This window comes from Oryctolagus cuniculus, chromosome 6, assembly GCF_051225735.1.
Source record: "Oryctolagus cuniculus isolate XC-2025 breed Fujian yellow rabbit chromosome 6, ASM5122573v1, whole genome shotgun sequence".
Taxonomy (NCBI): domain Eukaryota; kingdom Metazoa; phylum Chordata; class Mammalia; order Lagomorpha; family Leporidae; genus Oryctolagus; species Oryctolagus cuniculus.
Window position 1 is genome coordinate 164830119 of NC_142872.1, and position 18161 is coordinate 164848279.

Consider the following 18161-nt stretch of genomic DNA (forward strand, 5'->3'; position numbering starts at 1 on the left):
GCAGGGCCTGGGCAGTTTTCCTAGAAGGCGCCCGGCTCTGCAGGTTGACTCAGAGCAATGGAGGAAGCTCGCTCGCAGGGGCCCGGCCTCCACAGCTCTGCTCTGCACTTCCCAGGTCTGCAGAACGTGGCCACAGTGGACAGACCCCACCTGAAGGCTGGGGTTGTCGGGGGAGCGTACATGGCACTGACTTCTCCACTGGAGGAGGCAGACTCTGTCTGGCCAGACAGCCAGGAAGGGCGTGGGAGGCGGCCGAGTTCCTGCTGCTTAGATCCACAGATCCTCAGGGACCCTTGGTCTGCCTGTGGAGCCCGTGGGCGAAGCCTGCCCCGGCCACGGATCCGAGCCGGAGGACGTCCTGCTCTGAGCTGGGATCTCTCCCAGGGTCACTGCCAGGCAGAACAGAGCCCTCGCCCACAGCACTGGGGATTCAGGGACGCCCTGGGTCTCTGCCCACGCGGGAGAACAGCAGCAGCCCCCTGTTAATGACCTTTTATCCCTGACTGTAGTCACTTCCTCCTAGTGCAGGCACAGGCACACACACACACACACACACACACGCCGCTTATTCAAAGTTTGTGGGAAATGGAATCAAAATATAGGGTTGATTTGGTGCAAAAATATTTGAAATACATTGTCTACAAAATGCATTTCCCAAGAACATTTTGAACACATCTCATAAACATGACTTTGAAAATTTTTTTACATCAAAAAGCTTTTAAAAATCCCCTTGGGGCCGGTGCTGTGGTGTAGCAGGTAAAGCCACCGCCTGTAGTGCTGGCATCCCATATGGGCACCGGTTCGAGACACGGCTGCTCCACTTACGATCCAGCTCTCTGCTATGGCCTGGGAAAGCAGAAGATGGCGGCCCAGGTCCTTGGGCTCCCGTACCCGTGTGGGAGACTTGGAGGAAGCTCCTGGTTCCTGGCTTCGGATCAGTGCAGCTCCGGCCCTTGCGGCCAATTGGGGAATGAACCAGCAGATGGAAGATCGATCTCTCTCTCTCTCTCTCTCTCTCTGCCTCTCTCTCTCTCTCTGCCTCTCCTCTGTGTAACTCTTTCAAGTAAAATAAATAAATTTTTTTTTGACAGGCAGAGTGGACAGTGAGAGAGAGAGAGAGACAGAAAGGTCTTCCTTTTTTGCCATTGGTTCACCCTCCAATGGACACTGCGGCCAGCGCATCACGCTGATCCGATGGCAGGAGCCAGGTACTTATCCTGGTCTCCCATGGGGTGCAGGGCCCAAGCACTTGGGCCATCCTCCACTGCACTCCCGGGCCACAGCAGAGAGCTGGCCTGGAAGAGGGGCAACTAGGACAGAATCCAGTGCCCCGACCGGGACTAGAACCCGGTGTGCCGGTGCCGCAAGGCGGAGGATTAACCTAGTGAGCCGCGGCGCCGGCCAATAAATCTTTCTTAAAAATTCCCTCACATATGTATGCATCCATGCATATAAATATGTATGCACATGTGTGTATATATATATTTTTTTGACAGGCAGAGTGGACAGTGAGACAGAGAGAAAAAGGTCTTCCTTTGCCATTGGTTCACCCTCCAATGGCCGCCACGGCCGGCGCACCACGCTGATCCAATGGCAGGAGCCAGGTACTTCTCCTGGTCTCCCATGGGGTGCAGGGCCCAAGCACTTGGGCCATCCTCCACTGCACTCCCTGGCCACAGCAGAGAGCTGGCCTGGAAGAGGGGCAACCGGGACAGAATCCGGCGCCCCGAGCGGGACTAGAACCCGGTGTACCAGCGCTGCAAGGTGGAGGATTAGCCTTGTGAGCCGCGGTGCCGGCCCGTATATATGTACCCATCCATACTTATAAATTTATGTATGTATAAAGTGTTATCATCAAGGGGACAGAGAACATGCAAAAAACAAATGCCCTGATCCAACTATTTCCACAAAAAATGTGGCAGGTTATGGGCTAACACTGAATAGGGCAAAGGGCCTGGGGGCCAATGTCCACTTTCCGTGAACAAGGCACTCTGATTTCCAGGGCAAGGTGCTGTGCCAGAGAGAACACCTGCTGCGCTTGCCTCGTCTTAGCACCAGAAGAAGTAAATGGGAGAGGGCACGGAACACGCTCTTGGAGCGCTGAACAAGTTGAAATATTACAAATGGCAGCCCTCTTCATTTGAACAAAATTTAACCCGCATAGTAAAGTGACACACGTGAGGGTGTGTGTGTGTAGGTTTTGAAGCATTAGAAATTAAATGGAGGGGCCGGTGCTATGGCACAGTAAGCTAAGTCTCTGCTTGTAGCACCAACATTCCATATGGGCACCGGTTCAAGTCCCAGCTGTTCCTCTTCCAATCCAGCTCTTTGCTATGGTCTGGGAAAGCATCATAAGATGGCCCAAATGATTGGGCCCCTGCACCTGCTTGGGAGATCTGGCAGCAGCTCCTGGCTCTTGGTTTCGGATCAGCCCAGCTCTGGCCGTTGCAGCCATCTGGGGAGTGAACCAGTGGATGGAAGACCTCTCTCTAACTCTGCTTTCCAAATAAATACATCTTTGAAAGAAAAAAAAAGAAAAAAGAAATGGAAACGATCCTTTCTCGAAACGCCTGCTTTCTGGTGGTTGGCTGGGAAAACAATCGAGAAACCACACAGAAATTCCTTCTCAGGATGACCCTCGGGGAAACAGGAGCCCAGATCCTCTCTCCGGAAAGTGCCCCGTGCTGTGGTCCCAGGTTGATCACAGTGTCTCAGGAGGCAGGGCACAGCACACACCGGGAGGCCGAAGGGGCCCAGATCTGTGGGACTGCTGCCTCCTCCCCTTTCTCCTCTTTCTCGATCGAGTCTTCCCTTCTCCGTGAAGCTGCCCACCTCTGTTTGCTCCTAAGTGAAAGCCCAGGGAGCAGGGTGGGGAAATACGTGGGAAAGAGGCAGGCATCTAGATGCTGTCATCCTCATGTCCCCAGAAGGAGCATGGGGCCAGGGCAACAACGCTGACTTCCCCGGCATCTGCCATCAGGAGAGCATCGCTCCACATCCAGGAAGAGTCAGCTGATGGCACCGGTCATCTGCACGCCCCCACGAAGACGCAAGACCGAGAGGGAGGAAACACCCATTGCCTCGTTCTCATGTGAACTGTCATCCAGTGACCCAGGGGGACACGACGGGAGAGTCTGACACAGGGCCTGGTGCAGCGTTGGGTGCTCAGAGAATGCCCACTGAGGAGCAAGAAATGGCGGACCCCACACCAACCTCCAAACTCCGAGACCAGCATGCCGGCCCATGGCTGGGCTTGTGACTGACAAGCCACCTGCACTCATCATGGGCCCAGTCACTCACTCATTCACTCAGCTGACCACTTTGGGGCGGGCTGGGGCCAGCGTGGGGCCTAGAGCCATCAGCAAGACCTGGCTCTGTCTAAGGGGAGACTGTCTCGGGGGAATGCCATCGGTAAACCCACTCTGTGCAGGAATACACCCCAGAAGGGGTGTGGGTAAGAGGAAGGCCTAACTCGGTCTCCGAGTTGGGGTAACCAGCTCGACAGCATAAGGGTCGAGTCATGCTTCAGAGGAGGTACACAGCAGGTGCCCCGGCAGTGGAAGAGCATGGGCGTAGTGCTCGTGGTGGAAGGCAGAGGCCCAGCAGGCTCCAGAGCAGACACACAGGAGGCAGAGGAGGGAGAGGAGGGAGGCCTGGGGAGCAGAGCTGAGACCACCAGGGCTGGGCCAGACCAGGCCACACCTGGCACCTTTCTCTTTCTGGACACTTGGTGTCAGAACACACAAGAGCCATGAAAGAGCTCTGAGACAGAGGAGAGGAGGCAGGATGTAGTGTCACGTGTGTCTGCAAAAGACCTGCCCAGCTAGAAGAGGAGAGCGTTTACCTGGCATCATCTTGGCCCCGACTGGAGAGGTGACAGGTGTCAGATGGAGGACAAACCTTCACCTCCTGTCCTCTCAACCGTGCTGGAAGGTGGGGACGTTCATCCGAGGTGAAAACTGGGGCACAGGGGCACAGGAGGCCTGGTGCAAGGCCAGGTCTGCACTGGCCCCAACCCCGTGCAGCTCAGGTCATGCTGTACCATGCCTGCAGGTGCTAGGCGACTATGAACAGGATTATTTGTGATTTAATGGTTTGCTAGCAAAGCTGCACGCGTGAATGAATGATGCCAACCATGTATAGAGGGAAGAGCGAAGGAGGACCACAGAGCCAATGAAATCAGCAGCAACAGGTCAGCTGGGAAGCAGGCTGCACTCCCAGGTCAGCGGTCCTGTTGCTTTGTCCCAAGGCGACCTGCCCAGGTACCAGGGGTTAAAGGTGGACTCCATGCTGAAGGTGCACCTGCAGCTGGCTGGCCCCTGCCCTGCCCTTTCCTGGGGCCCCCAGGGCAGGGCAGGAAGGAGAAGTGACCACTCACTCAGTCCTTCGCACCACGGGGAAGGATCCCATGCGGACATAGGAACTCTGGGCTCCGCTCTCTCTCTGCCCCAGGATTTCCTTCACGTTGAACAGATCCATCAGGTCAAAACCTTGCCAAGAGAAGAACGAGAGTGAGCAGGGAAAGGAAGGTATGAGAGACCAGGGACACACAATCCTCCCTCTGCAAAGGCAGCCTGTCCAGTCTGCTTGGATTCCCGCACAGCGAGCAAGCAGAGACAGCACGGCCACAGGGTACGGCTTCAGCCTCACCCTGGGAGAACGTGCAGGCAGTGCAGGCGCTGTTATCCCACTGGAAGGTGAGTGCGGGGAGCACCCCGGGCCCCAGGGCAGTGCATGGCACCTAGAGGGGTTCAGAGCCTGCTCCATGCCAGGCCCCGATTCAGAGATGTCCCAGAGGCTGGCACAGGTGGAGAGTCCAGGTGTTACAGCCAGACAAGTCCGGGTTCTGGTCCTTGCTGTGTGACCTGAGGTGGGTTGCCTAACATCTCTGAGCACTGGTGTCTTCAACTGTAAATCAGGGATCGTTCTAGAATATACTTCATAGAACAGCTGTGAAACGAAAATGTTACGACTGAAAGCTTCTCACACGGTCCCTGACATCCAGGAAATGACTGGCAAGACGGCACTGGCCAGCACCGTGGGCACAGCATCCTGATTGTACTAATAAGCACAGAAGCTGGGGAAACATGTAAGAACATACGTGGAACATAGTAAGTGCTCACTAAACGCTCCATGGTCTACAGAGGTTCCTCCTCCTGACTGGGGGTGGGATCAGGCCCCCACCCTGTAACAAGCTCCAAACAGACTTTGTGGGCGAGAACCAGAGGCACCTCCCTGACACGGACCCCTGTGATCCCGGCTGAGTCACCTTCTCCCCGGACACCAGTTCCTTCTGCTGAAAACTGGGAGAAGTGCAGAATTTGCTCAGCTTTGGTAATTTTCACATCAACAATGATTTGTCCTGTGTCTCCAACGTTTCATGGTGGCTGGAGTGTGCCTTCCAGTCTAATCGCATTTCTTGTACAACAGTGGATTCGAAAGTCTGGTTTCTTTGAAGTAGAAGCAGCCCTCAGTGTGGGAGACACGAGAGAACGCGTGGGCAGCTGGGCTGCCTGGGAGGCAGACAGCGGGGCTCCCGCTCGGAGCCAGGGGGCTATTCCTGGGAAACACGTAGGGTGCTCCAGGCATTCATGGCCCCAGGTGCACTCTGCTCCACTCAGGCTCCCAGCCGGGCGACTGTGTGGTCATCAGCCCATTCTGTCCATGGTTCCCTTGACTGGAGAGACAGAAGGCTTGGTCTCTTGCAGGGCTCTGGAGAGGTTTCAATGCTATGGTGTAGCTGCTCCAGGGATGCCACCAGCCTGGGCCAGGGACCAGGGTAGAAACTGCCACAGGAGCTTTGCAGCATATACCACTCTGCCACCCCCCACCGAGCTCTCAGCACCGCAGAACCAGGCCGCATCCCCGGGGGGGGGGGGGGCTGGCATCCTGGGGAGGCAGGCAGGTGCACACTTGCTGAGCAGGACACCAGCCGCCCCCTTCCCTCCCCACTTGTGCCGGTGCTGCCCCAGCTGTCTCTGGGCCTGCACTTCCAGGCTGAGAGATGACATCCGGTTTAAGCATCCACCGAGGGCAGAGGCATGAGACACCCCAGCTCTGGACTCCCAAGCAGGCCCAGGCAGAGCAGCTCACGGGGGTACTCTGGTAAGTGACAGGGCTGCTGTGTGCACGGAGCCCCCGGCGCTGGACATGTCCCTGTGAGGCTGGGAAGCCCCTGCTGCAGAATCAGCTGGAACCTGGCCGTGGGGACAATGACCTGGGAGACGCCGGAGGGCCCTGCAATTCTAGCTGCCATGGAACGGACACCAGGAGACATGGGGCCCAGAGCCTGTTTAGGATCAGGTTCTACCCCAGAGAAAGTCTTCCCTGGGCTCCAAACTGGACAGGCACTAGCCAGGGGTGTGGCAGGCCCCCCCGGGGGTGTTGTCAGGGATGCAGGGGTGAGTTTGCCTGCAGCATCACCCTGGAAGTGCTCAGGTTGGGGGAGGAGGGCACAGACACTGCTCTACAGAAGCCTGGACACTGGGCACAGCCTGCGGGGTGGGCAGCACAGCTCGTGCACCTGCTCCCAACACTGTTCCCCGGCTCAGCTGCTCCACGTCCTCGGGGCAGTCACCGAGCCTGGTCAACCTCCCCCTCCTCCGCACAAAGGGGCTGGGCAGGCGTGTCACAGGGCCACCCAAGGACTCTCGCGGCGTCCAGACTTGGAGGATGCAGCAGGAGGTGGCTCTTATCCAGAAAGGGCTCACAGGAGACCGCCACAGGTCCCCAGTGCTCACAGGAGAGATGAGGCACACTGGGGGGGCCCCAGAGCCTGTTCAGAACAGGATGGCGGGGGGCAGAGGGGTGCATGCCCAAGGCCTGTCCTGTTGCCCTGTGAGGAGAAGCCAGGGGCCTGTTCCTCCACCTTGCCACGTCATCATCCGTCACTAGAAAGATCCACCTTGATCTAGGCTCCCCTCAGCAGTGACACGCGGCAGAATTAGAAAACAGAAAGGGTTTTAAAAACCGAACACAGCCTCCACTTTCTGCTTCCACAATCATGGGTTTCAATGAATAAAAAGATGACGTGAACGTAACAAAAGTTCAGACAAGCAATTCACTGGGTGACAGCAGCAAAGGTCGCAGAAGGAAAAGGGGAACTGCCTGAAATAAAGGACAGGGAGGGGTCGGCGCTGTGGCACAGTGGGCTAAGCCTCCGCCCGCGGCATCAGCATCCCGTATGGGCACTGGTTCTAGTCCCTGCTGCTCCTCTTCCTATCCAGCTCTCTGCTTATGGCCTGGGAAAGCAGTGGAAGATGGCCCAAGTGCTTGGGTCCCTGCACTCATGTGGGAGACCCAGAACTGGCTCCTGGCATTGGATTGGCTCAGTTCTGGCCCTTGTAGCAATTTGGGGCATGAACCAGTGGATGGAAGATCTCTCTCTCTCTCTGTCTTTGTCTCTCTATAACTCTACCTCTCAAATAAATAAAATATTTTTTTAAAAAAAGGAGGACACGGAAGGGAAATGAAAATCCTCTGGGGAAAACGCACTGGAGACACAGGGGGCACTGACTGGTGCAGAAAGAAGGGGGCGACACCCATGCAGCCACGGGAGACCCCGGAGAACTCTGCCGGGACTCCCTGGCTGCACCGGACATGCAGGGCACCTACTGTGCACTCCCCTCCTTGTCCGGCACAGGTCTGCCTCAGACGAAGCTAAGAGCAGATCCTGGGACAGGTGCTTGTGGCACAGCGGGTAAAGCCGCTGCCTGCAGTGCCAGCATCCCAAATGGGTGCCGGTTCAAGTCCCGGCTGCTTTACTTCTGATCCAGCTCCCTGCTGATGTGCCTGGGAAAGCAGAAGACGGCCCAAGTCCCTGGGCCCTGTGTCCATGTGGGAGACCTGGAAGAAGCTCCTGATCGGCCCAGCTCTAGTAGTTGAGGTCATTTGGGGAGTGAACCAGCGGATGGAAGACCTCTGCCTTTCAAATCAATCAATCAATCAATCAATCTTAAAAAAAAAGAGTGGGCCCTCGGTGGGCGTGGGCCAGCTGCAGGCAGCTTAGCTGTTCACCCAGGAGCCATCGGTGGCAAGGGACCAAGCTGACTCACCTTCCCTTCCTGAGCGTCTCTTGTTGACAGCTGTTTGACAGACCAATCCCTGCCCACTGGGTAAGCCTCAGCAGTGGCACAGCGGGATCACAGGGTAGTTCTAGCTGGACACGCTAGAGCAGGAGATGGCAGCCTGTCCCAGAGCCAGAGCTCCCTGGGCACAGCTATGTCAACGTGCCCAGCAGTGCTGCACCCTGGACAGCGCGGCTCCGTCACAACCATGCCCACCGCACCCCTGTGCCCTACAAGAGAAGAGCTTTGCACTGCTTGATTCCTCAGAAGAGCAGGTGGCTCAGGGAGCACTTGCCGGGGAGCAGAGGCAGGAGGGAGGGAGGGAAAGCAGCCCATCAAGTCTGACAGGTGACTGCTCAGATCCTGCTTGGAAACTGGGTCAAACCTGGACCCAGGACGATCCAGCCACAGGGCCAAGGGCCGAGGGCTGCTCCTGGGGAGTGCTGGCTCTCACTGGGCACACAAGCTTCCACTGGTCTAGAAAACTCCCTTGACACTGTAGATGCCAGCGTCTTTAAGTCACAGCAGGTGTCTCGGACGCAGGCAGGGTCCCCGCAGCACCTGCCACACACCTGGTCCTGACCCCCGGCCTCCCTTGGGAGATGAAGGCATGATTACAGCTGGACTGGAGATGAGGCACTGCACAGGGGAGGCGAGCCCGACCCAGGAAGCACTGCTGCGAAGGGCAGGACTGTCATGCAGGCGCCGCTTCCGTGTTGGGCGTGGGAAGCATGAGACTGCTGGGAGCTGATATGTTTGAAGTGCTTCACGGGACGCTGGACCACAGGGAGGCTGCTCCGTTCCCAGCGTAATCAGAGCGACAGGGACTCAGACCGGGCCACCTGCACATGCTGGCCTCACAGGGGAGACGCCTCTGGCCAGCCCCTGCAGCAGGTCTTTCTGTTGCTGGACCTGCAGTCAGGGGCATCTTTGTTCTCTCACCTGTGGGTTCCTTCACATGTGCAGAACTCTGACTCTCACCTGCACTACAAAATGTAGTTATGCACTCCTTTGCCCCCTGTGCCATTCATTTGCATACTCACTCGCCAACCCCTTTACAGAGTCTTTGATCCTAACACATTATTTAGAGGCTCCTATAGGATGTCCAGAGCTTGCCAAGCAGATGTGAATGTTCTTTGCTGTCCGGTGGTTTGTTGATGAGAGCTGCCCACTGCACATTCCATCAGGACTTCGTGAAAGAGTGGAATGAAAACAGGGTCGGTGAGAGCAGCCCTGCGCTGACCATGGTCATGCTCAGGTGCAGGCAGCGGCACCCCAAAGCCAGTGCAACAGTGACTGTTCCTCTCTTACCTGTGATCTCCTTGGACTCTCCATTGGTGTGCTTGAAGCGGTGGCCTTCTATGCGCACACTGGGGCACAGCACATCTGGGAAGAGCAGAGGAAATAGAGGCCGATGAGAAAACGTGGCCCACAGTCGCCATGCAGGACATGACAGCTAACACAGCCCACCCCACCGACAGCTCGGAAGGTGCTCGGCGGCCAGAGCAGGTGCACCCGCAGCTGGCAGCTCCACACCCAGGAAGTGCTCATCAATCCCCATCCTGCTTAAGCATCACGCTGCAAACACTGGGCTCTGCCGTGGGCTAAGCAGGAAGATGGCACTGTCCCTGTCCACAGTGCACGCACAGCCTGGTCCCTCCGAGGTGCAGACACAGCAGTCAGCATCCTCCACACGTTGCCGCAGGCTGGACACTAGGGAACCCAGGGCACACATACAACACCTGACCTGCCTGGGGCCAGGAGAGCTATGTTGGAAAGCCTCCTCTTAAAGGAACAGGAGGAACACAAGGCGGCAAGAGGCAGAGGGCCCCTCACTGACAAAACCATGCACATTCCCTGGTATGTGAAATTCTACACCAGGGGGCATCAACAGGAAACGGGTGCCAAGGGCAGGCAACAGGCTGAGGCAACTCCTTCTGGAGACCCAGCTAGGATTCCAGCAGAGTGTAAATTCCAACAGATGCAACCGAGCAGGTCATATAATTAAAAAAAAATCTCATATACAAATGTCTTCTCTTCAGCCTTGGAAATCTCAGCTTAAAAATAGGAGCTACAGGTGAAATGTGCTCCATCAGTCTTTCTGAAAAGCTCGGAGAGATCCAACCCCAAATTGTAACATCCTGGGCCTCACTGCTGGCTCCAGGACCAGCTGCCTCAATGGCTGGGAGAAGCCTCTTCACTCCCAGTGTACGCCTTGGTCACATGGGATACCTGAGTGCAGCCATCCCATGGCTGCTGTGAGGACCGTGCAGGACCAAGCCTGGGACAGCGCTGGGACGAGGGTCGAGGGTCGGGAGGCACAGGAGCCGCTGGGTTATCACACACCACTGTTCTAATCAGGTGCTCGCAGGCACCTCTCCTATTTGGAGATGGACTGGCCTGGGCCCCACCCCTCCACCCCAGGCACTGAGAGGGACAAATGAAATCTTCCCTCCCTGGGAGGAGGTGTTTCTCAGGTTTATCCCGCATGGCACCACCAGGTCTGAGCAGCCCCATGGGAGGGGTTATTTTGGAAATAGCATGGAGCTATCTGTCTAGGACTAAATATGAGAGAGGGTGCAGCAGGCGCTGGGAGATATTTAGACAGCTCCACCCGGGACAGCGGCAGCTGGGGGTGATGACCAATTGCTTTAATTTGGGCAAGCCTGCCAGGCAGACAGGCTGGGGACTGTGCGTCATTTAAGTGCATTTATAAGGAGCTGACTCAGCAGGTTCTAGATGACAAGCAAAGCTCCCGAGGCTGACGGCTGCAGCTCGGGGCCATGGCTTTGCAAAGATCCCCAGGGAGGACCTGGATTCCCAAATCCAGGCAGCAAAGCCAATCTGAGTGTGGGAAAGATGGAGACTACCCTGAACGGTGGCAGAGCTCGCCCAAGCTGCTGTAAGGAGCCCATCCCACAGCAGCTCCACCTGGGAGCCTCAGCCGCCCCTGAAACCCTCCCTGCAGCCAGGCCTCCCGGGGATGTCCTCAGGGTTCACTTGCTGGGCAGAGGCAGGCTTTGCACCCAAAGGCCCTCCTAGCCTCTGCGAGCTATTTTCCTATGCCTCTGCCTGCGCTGTCTTGGACAAGGATCTGTTCACTTCTGCATTCACTCATGTATTCCAATGAAATATTTTCTGAGCTGCAGACGTATCCCAAGCACTGACCCCACTCTAGAGACACAGAAACAGGTAAAAGACAGTCACGGCCCCTGCCTTCAGGACACGCGGGTCGGCTGTAGGGTGGACTTCAAATGCATGGGTGCGGGAAGTGGGTCCATGCCCCACTTCTCCCTTGCTAAATAAAGGTGGCTTTGGTTCACAACAGCAGGATTCCCAGCCCAAGCTAAAGAGCAGGGACTGGTCAGGTGAAGTCAACTGTGGTGGCTCCCCCACCCCCTGCCTTTCCTCAGGCTTGCTTGCAGGTAGGGATGGATGTGAGACCCAGATTCATGATGGGAATCAAGTAAGACAAGTGCTGTGGCTGGAGGGAAAACAGGGTTCTCTAAAGGTCCTCATTTCCTTACTGTAGGGGGACCAGGAGGTAGATGGGGTGGGTAATTTACTTATCCTTCTTCCTCCTGTGAATATAAGACCCAGTGGAAACAGGGACCCAGCCTCTCAGAATAGCATAAGGAAGATCGCCTTCTGTTTCTCTAAGCCACCACAGTTGGGATTTCTTTACGTGCAGTTGACTGTACATGCATGTACATGCATTTCCTGGACGTGAGCAGCAATGACAAGGCAGGGAAAGGATGGGGAGGTAAGAGTCTCCTTCTGGCCGGCGCCGCGGCTCAACAGGCTGATCCTCCGCCTGCGGCACCGGCACACCAGGTTCTAGTCCTGGTCGGGGCGCCGGATTCTGTCCTGGTTGTCCCTCTTCCAGTCCAGCTCTCTGCTGTGGCCCGGGAGTGCAGTGAAGGATGGCCCAGGTCCTTGGGCCCTGCACCCCATGGGAGACCAGGAGAAGCACCTGGCTCCTGCCTTCAGATCAGCGCGGTGCGCTGGCCGCAGCGCGCTGGCTGCGGTGGCCATTGGAGGGTGAACCAACGGCAAAAGGAAGACTTTTCTCTCTGTCTCCCTCTCTCTCTCACTGTCCACTCTGTCAAAATAAATAAATAAATAAAATAAAAATAAAAAAAGTCTCCTTCTGGATGTCTGAGGACAGTCCGTGAGGGTGAGAGGAGATGGTGCATTATTTTCCTCATAAGGACACACCCTTCACTATTCTAATAAATGTGACTTTACCAGCAATCATTCAGGATCAACACAGGAAGCAACTCTGTGTTAAGGGACAGGGCTAAGTTCTCAGGAGCCAAAATACATGTCTAATTTGTCCTTGCTTGGCTTTCCTTTTGGAAAGCATGCAAGCACAAGGAACTGGCTCATTACAAAGACACTGCTCCAGTTATGCACTTACGTGGAGTTCATTCATTGCATGCCCCCAGCCCCAGAGAAGATGCTCTCCACTCTGCCTCTTTCTGTAGGCTGACCAGAGCTGCCACTCCAAGGAGGAGCCCAGGAATTTGCTTCCGTCTTTCTGGAAAAACACTTCAACTGACCCATCTTCCGTTACCAGACAGGAAGCGAGAGCGTGTGGTGTATCAGGGGAGGGCGGGATTGCACAGCACAGTCTCTGACGCCAGGCCTTTCTGCAGAACACACAGCTCTGCCAGCCCCTGGGTCTCCCCAAGAGGGAGAAGAGGATGCCGGCGATCATCGAGGGCCCACGGTGCACCAGTCACCTGCTTTGGGGCTTTACCCACAGCCACCATCCGAGAGGATTCTGTTCCCACTGCACAGATGTAAAAACTGAGCTTAACAGAAGTCAGGAAACTTACCAGGTAGGAGCAGTGTCTACACAGGAAAACATTTCTGGCTGGGTCTGGGATCTAGGAATAGAAATGGCAGGACCTGGGTAGGGGACCAGAGGGCCCAGGAGGGGCCAGGGAAGGTGCTGGTGAGGAGAAGGCAGAGGGGGAGAGGGAGGGATCCGATGACAGCAGACAACACAGCCAACTTCCTCCACTGCTCCAAGGGCAGCCAAGAAATCACCTACCCCCCTACCTTGAGACACAGGGGCCCAGGGCACCATTAACCAGGGTTACCATGGCGATGGCTCCTGGGGACTAAGTGCCCACATGTGCAGGACCTCAGCCTGGCACCTCCCGTGATCCCTCCTGAGCCTCGTAACTTGCTCTGCTAGCCAGCAGGTGCACGCACCAGGCCTGCCATGCCCCAGATACACCCCAACACGTTGACTACCTTTGCACAGTCAACCAAGTGCTCACCACAGCTCTAGGGGGCGGGTGCTATTATTTACAGATGGGCAAAGAACGGCATAAAAAAGTTAGCCATCTGCCTTAGGCCACAGAGCTAGCAGTGACAAAGTTAGCATGAGGCTCCAGCACCTGGCCCTTGGCCACTGCATGATGCTGCCTCTCCAAGGGCCAAGCCACCTGCCCTGGGCCACCCAGCCAACAGGGACTCATGTCTGACCCCACAGCCAGTACCAACAGAGCGCCACATTGCTACAACCTGAAGTGGCCCATTTTGGCTTAGCACCTGGTAGAGGGTCTTCCTGGAAAAGCCCTGGCTGTGGCAGCCATTTGGGGAGTAAACTAGCTGATGGAAGATTCTCTCTCTCAGGGCTGGCGCCGTGGTTCAGTTGGTTAATCCTCCACCTGCAGCGCCAGCATCCCATATGGGCACCAGGTTCTAGTCCCGGTTACTCCTCTTCCAGTCCAGCTCTCTGCTGTGGCCCGGGAGTGCAGTGGAGGATGGCCCAAGTGCTTGGGCCCTGCACCCGCATGGGAGACCAGGAGAAGCACCTGGCTCCTGGCTCCTGCCATCGGATCAGCGCGGTGCGCCGGCCGCAGCGCGCCGGCCGCGGCGGCCATTGGAGGGTGAACCAACGGCAAAGGAAGACCTTTCTCTCTGTCTCTCTCTCACTGTCCACTCTGCCTGTCAAAAAAAAAAAAAATGTGCAACAAAGCTGTAAGGGGCATTTTGTTCTTCTCCATGCTCTGAGAAAACTGAACCGTGGAGCTCAGGCCATCTCTTCCCATTCACTCGGACACCCAGCAAGAGTGACAGGGACAGGAGCCCTGCCTCACACTGCCAGGCACTGCTCTCACACTTTCCGTGACTGAATGAATTAAACCTTTGCAGTACTAGGCGGGACCACGATACCCATCTCACAGACGCCGAAATTAAGCGCAGAGATGTTAATAAAGAGGCGATAAGTGACAAACACAAGAATTCAATCTCGTCGCAGCCTCAACATTCAAATGTTGAACTGAGACATAAACTGCTGCCCTGGGAGTAACATTTAGAAGAACAACACTTCAGTCAGTAGAGGAGGAAAGGAGACTCCACTAGCCCAGATTCTTGCTGGCTCCCCTTTCTCTTTCCTATAGATGCTGACGGCCATTCGTGGCCTCCCCTCAACAAAGCCTGAGGGACCATGGTCAGCTCCATGCTGTGGACCCTACAGTGAGGGTCGCAGCCACCCCCAAGCTGTGCACACTGGAACCTCCTCCTCCTGCCTCAGGAGCTGGAAATCCTGACTCCCAGCCTGGTCATCACACGTATGCCTGGGTCAGTGTGTCACACTGTACCCCACTGATGCACACAGTTAAATGATGGTGCCGTGGACAGGCCTAGGCGCCATGGCCCATTTAACACATCGTACGGGCTGCTCATGACTCTATGAAACAGTTGGTTGCTGAGCCAGAGTACCCAGGGAGATATTGCCAATCGCCTCTCTCTGTCAAACTTCATCTGACAAAAGATTAAGGTCTCAAATATACAAGGAACTAAATAACCCAAAAAAAAATCACCCAATTTAAAAATGGGCAAAAGACACAGACATATCTCATAAGCAGAAATTCCAATAGTCAACAAATTTATGAAAAAAAAGCTCAGGGCTGGCACTGTGGTATAGCTTGTTCAGCCTTCGCCTGCAATGCCAGCATTCCATATGGGCGCTGGTTCGAGTCCCAGCTGCTTCACTTCCAATCCAGCTCCCTGCTAACGTGCCTGGGAAAGCAGTGCAAGGTGGCCCAAGTGCTTGGGCCCCTGCACCTATGAGGGAGAATTGGAAAAAGCTCCAGGCACCTGACTTCGGCCTGGCCTAGTCCCAGCTGTTGCAGCCATTTAGGAAGTAAACCAGCAGATGGAAGACCTCCCTAACTCAGCCTTCCAAATAAGTAAATAAACCATTTTAAAAAATGTTGTAAATGTTCAAGGAAGCAGAAATGTCACCTTTCCTGTTGGATTGTCACACACTGTATATATGCAATTAAGTACCACATTGTCCTCATAAAAATGTGCAACAGAAAATAATCCACAGGACAGTGTAGTGAGTGGGGGAGACGCTGACTCCAGCTACCACAGCCTCTCCTAACCCTAGGAGCCACTGGTGTCAGCTGGTCAAGGTGTCCAGAGTCCACCCCCAGTGAGCAAGGCAACAGCAACAAGCAGACAATCTTCACTTCCTGGGGGTAGGCGTGTCTACAGGAAGGGCAGCAGGAAGGAGGGGTGGGGCCTGGGACAGGGTCAGGCCCCATGTGGCACCCCGCCTCCTGCTGTTTGACTCCACTTCTCCAGGCTCTGGTCAACACTGCTCCAGAGTGGGGTGTGTGGCAGGTCTGGGTGTGGTCTGAGTTCACTGAGGCCAGGTGATCCAGATATTCTCTCATGCAACTCCTGCATACGCCACTTGGGGTGGGGGATGCTCTTATATCCTGATTTTTTTTTTTTGTAAGATCTTTTATGTATTTGAGAGGCAGAGTTACAGAAGACTGGAGAGGGGAAGAGGAGGAGGAGGGAAGGGGGAGAGGGAGGAGAGAGGGGGAGAGGGAGGAGGGAGAGGGAGGGGAGACCACCCACTAGTTCACTCCCCAGATAGCTGCAATGGCCAGGACTAGACCAGGAGGGAGCCAGGAGCCAGGAGCCAGGAGCTTCTTCTGGGTCCCCCATATGGGTGCAGGGGCCCAAGTAGCTGGGCCATCTTCTGCTGCTTTCCCAGGCACATTAGCAGGGAGCTGCATTGGAAGCATCAAGTCTCCAACTGGCACCCACATGGGATGCCAGCACTGCAGGCAGAGGCTTAACCTGCTACACCACGATGCCAGCTGCTTGTTTCCTATTTTCCAGTTTAGGAAACTGAGGCTAAATCTCTGCCCAAATCCACACAGAAAAGGGTTCACAACTGAGCTCTATGGGATTTCAAACACTATGTTCTCTGCATTTGGCTGCCCGCCTCCGTGGGCAAGAAGGGAAAGAGGAGAGTGAGGGAGAGGCCACTGCTACCCTCAGACACAGATGCACCTGGGGCCCCTCTTGGATCTTCTCCAGCATCACCCTGCCCCTTACAGGAGTCGTCGAGGGAGCACACCCACCAGACCTCACGCTCCTATACTGGGCTCCTGGGACCTGCGCTCACTTCCAAAAGTGAAGGCACATTGTCCCTCCATTCCCCTGATGCCAGATGGGGCCACTTGTGTTCCCCATGGATGGAGGGGCTTAGAGGAAGCTGTCTGTGGGGCCAGCAGTCAACTTCATCTTGTATCTCAGGGTACAGCCCTCCTCAGTATGAGCAGGAGTGACAAGGAGGCCAGCCTTGGAGTGGGGCTGGAAGCGAGGGTGTGACTCTCCTGGGCCCCACTTTGTTCTCGGAGGATCCCAAACCCAAGCGTGCTCGTGAGGCGACCTGTGGGCACGCTTGCCCAGTGAGGAGGGCGGGGATTCCAGAATGCACCCAGCAGGCCACCCTGCTGTGTCCTCCCGTGGGTCAGGGCCCCAACAGCATGTACAGCGTGGCTTGGCCAGGCCCACCCAGCTCAGTGAGCAGAGGTGCCACAGACAAGTTGTCAGCTCTGCGTTCGGGTCTCCTTTCCCACCAGCAAGTCCTTCTCTGCCCTGAGGGTCTCGCTGGCAGCCTAAACTGAGCACAGGCAGGAAGTCTTTCTGCTCCTTACAGTGGGGCTCCAGGACAGGAGGTGTCTGCAGTAGAAAACACGCACGGAGCAGGTACTAAGGGGCCAGACCTCGCCCCGCAGGGCACCTTGCACTCCCAGCTGCCTGACACGAACAGCAGTGCCGGTGAGCACCTCCTCGTCACCCTCCCCCTGCCCTCTGGGACAACCATGGACGAGTCACGTAGTTAGGCTGGCGCAAATAGGAACCTTTCCTGAACAAGTGCACACCCTGTCTATGGGTCTGTTACCACATCAGCACAACTGAACACGCGAGTAACTACATAGACAAGAGCAAATGGACACTCAAAATGCTGACCCAGCGTTTCAGTAAGGTTCTTCCTTGGGGGCAGCTGCACGGAGACTGCTCCAGGCTGGGGGACAGAGGAAAGCAGCCTTTATTGGCCCAAACACTCCTTTTGAGGGTCAGCGGTGTGTGTGCACACACGTGCATCTGAGTGTGCATATGGGAGGGGTCAGCAGTGTGTGTGCACACACGTGCATCTGAGTGTGCATATGGGTGGGGTCAGCGGTGTGTGTGCACACATGTGCATCTGAGTGTGCATATGGGTGGGGTCAGCGGTGTGTGTGCACACACGTGCATCTGAGTGTGCGTATGGGAGGGGTCAGCGGTGTGTGTGCACACACATGCATCTGAGTGTGTGCATGGATGTGGTCAGCAGTGTATACACACACAAGTACATCAGCGTGTATACACAGATGGGCATGTGCAGTGGATGTCAGTATGAGAGTACATGTCCATGTATGAGTGTATATCCGTATCAGCTGAGATGTGTGTATGATCACGTGTGAGTGAACGGATGTGTGCACTGCAAATGCAAAGAAACCACAGTGCAATCCGAAGAACAAAGACAAGACAGATGCGTTTTACAGCACAACACGGCACCCGAAACATGCAGCTTTGACAACTGTTTTCCTCAGTCTTCCCAGAAGCGTGAGGTTGTATCAGAAGCATTGGAATGAATCAGCCACATGCTTGGAAAGCCCCGAGACGTGGTATAACCCCGTGTCCCCACTGGCCCCCTGACAAGTGTAAGACAAGTTCAGCTAGGACGCGGCTAGGCGCGTGACATGAAAGCAGCTCAAAAATCCA

At 55.7% G+C, this 18161-nt stretch overlaps 1 protein-coding gene across 1 annotated transcript in view; it reads right to left on the bottom strand.

Moving 5' to 3' along the window:
- The window catches only part of COL22A1 (collagen type XXII alpha 1 chain), a 268939-nt gene that overhangs the window by 206948 nt on the left and 43830 nt on the right, over positions 1–18161 (bottom strand). The window contains exons 4-5 of the mRNA XM_051844068.3: positions 9378–9452; positions 4379–4490 (exon numbers count right to left, since the gene is read on the bottom strand). Coding sequence (XP_051700028.3) covers positions 4379–4490; positions 9378–9452 — 187 coding nt within the window. The remainder of the gene's footprint in view (positions 1–4378; positions 4491–9377; positions 9453–18161) is intronic.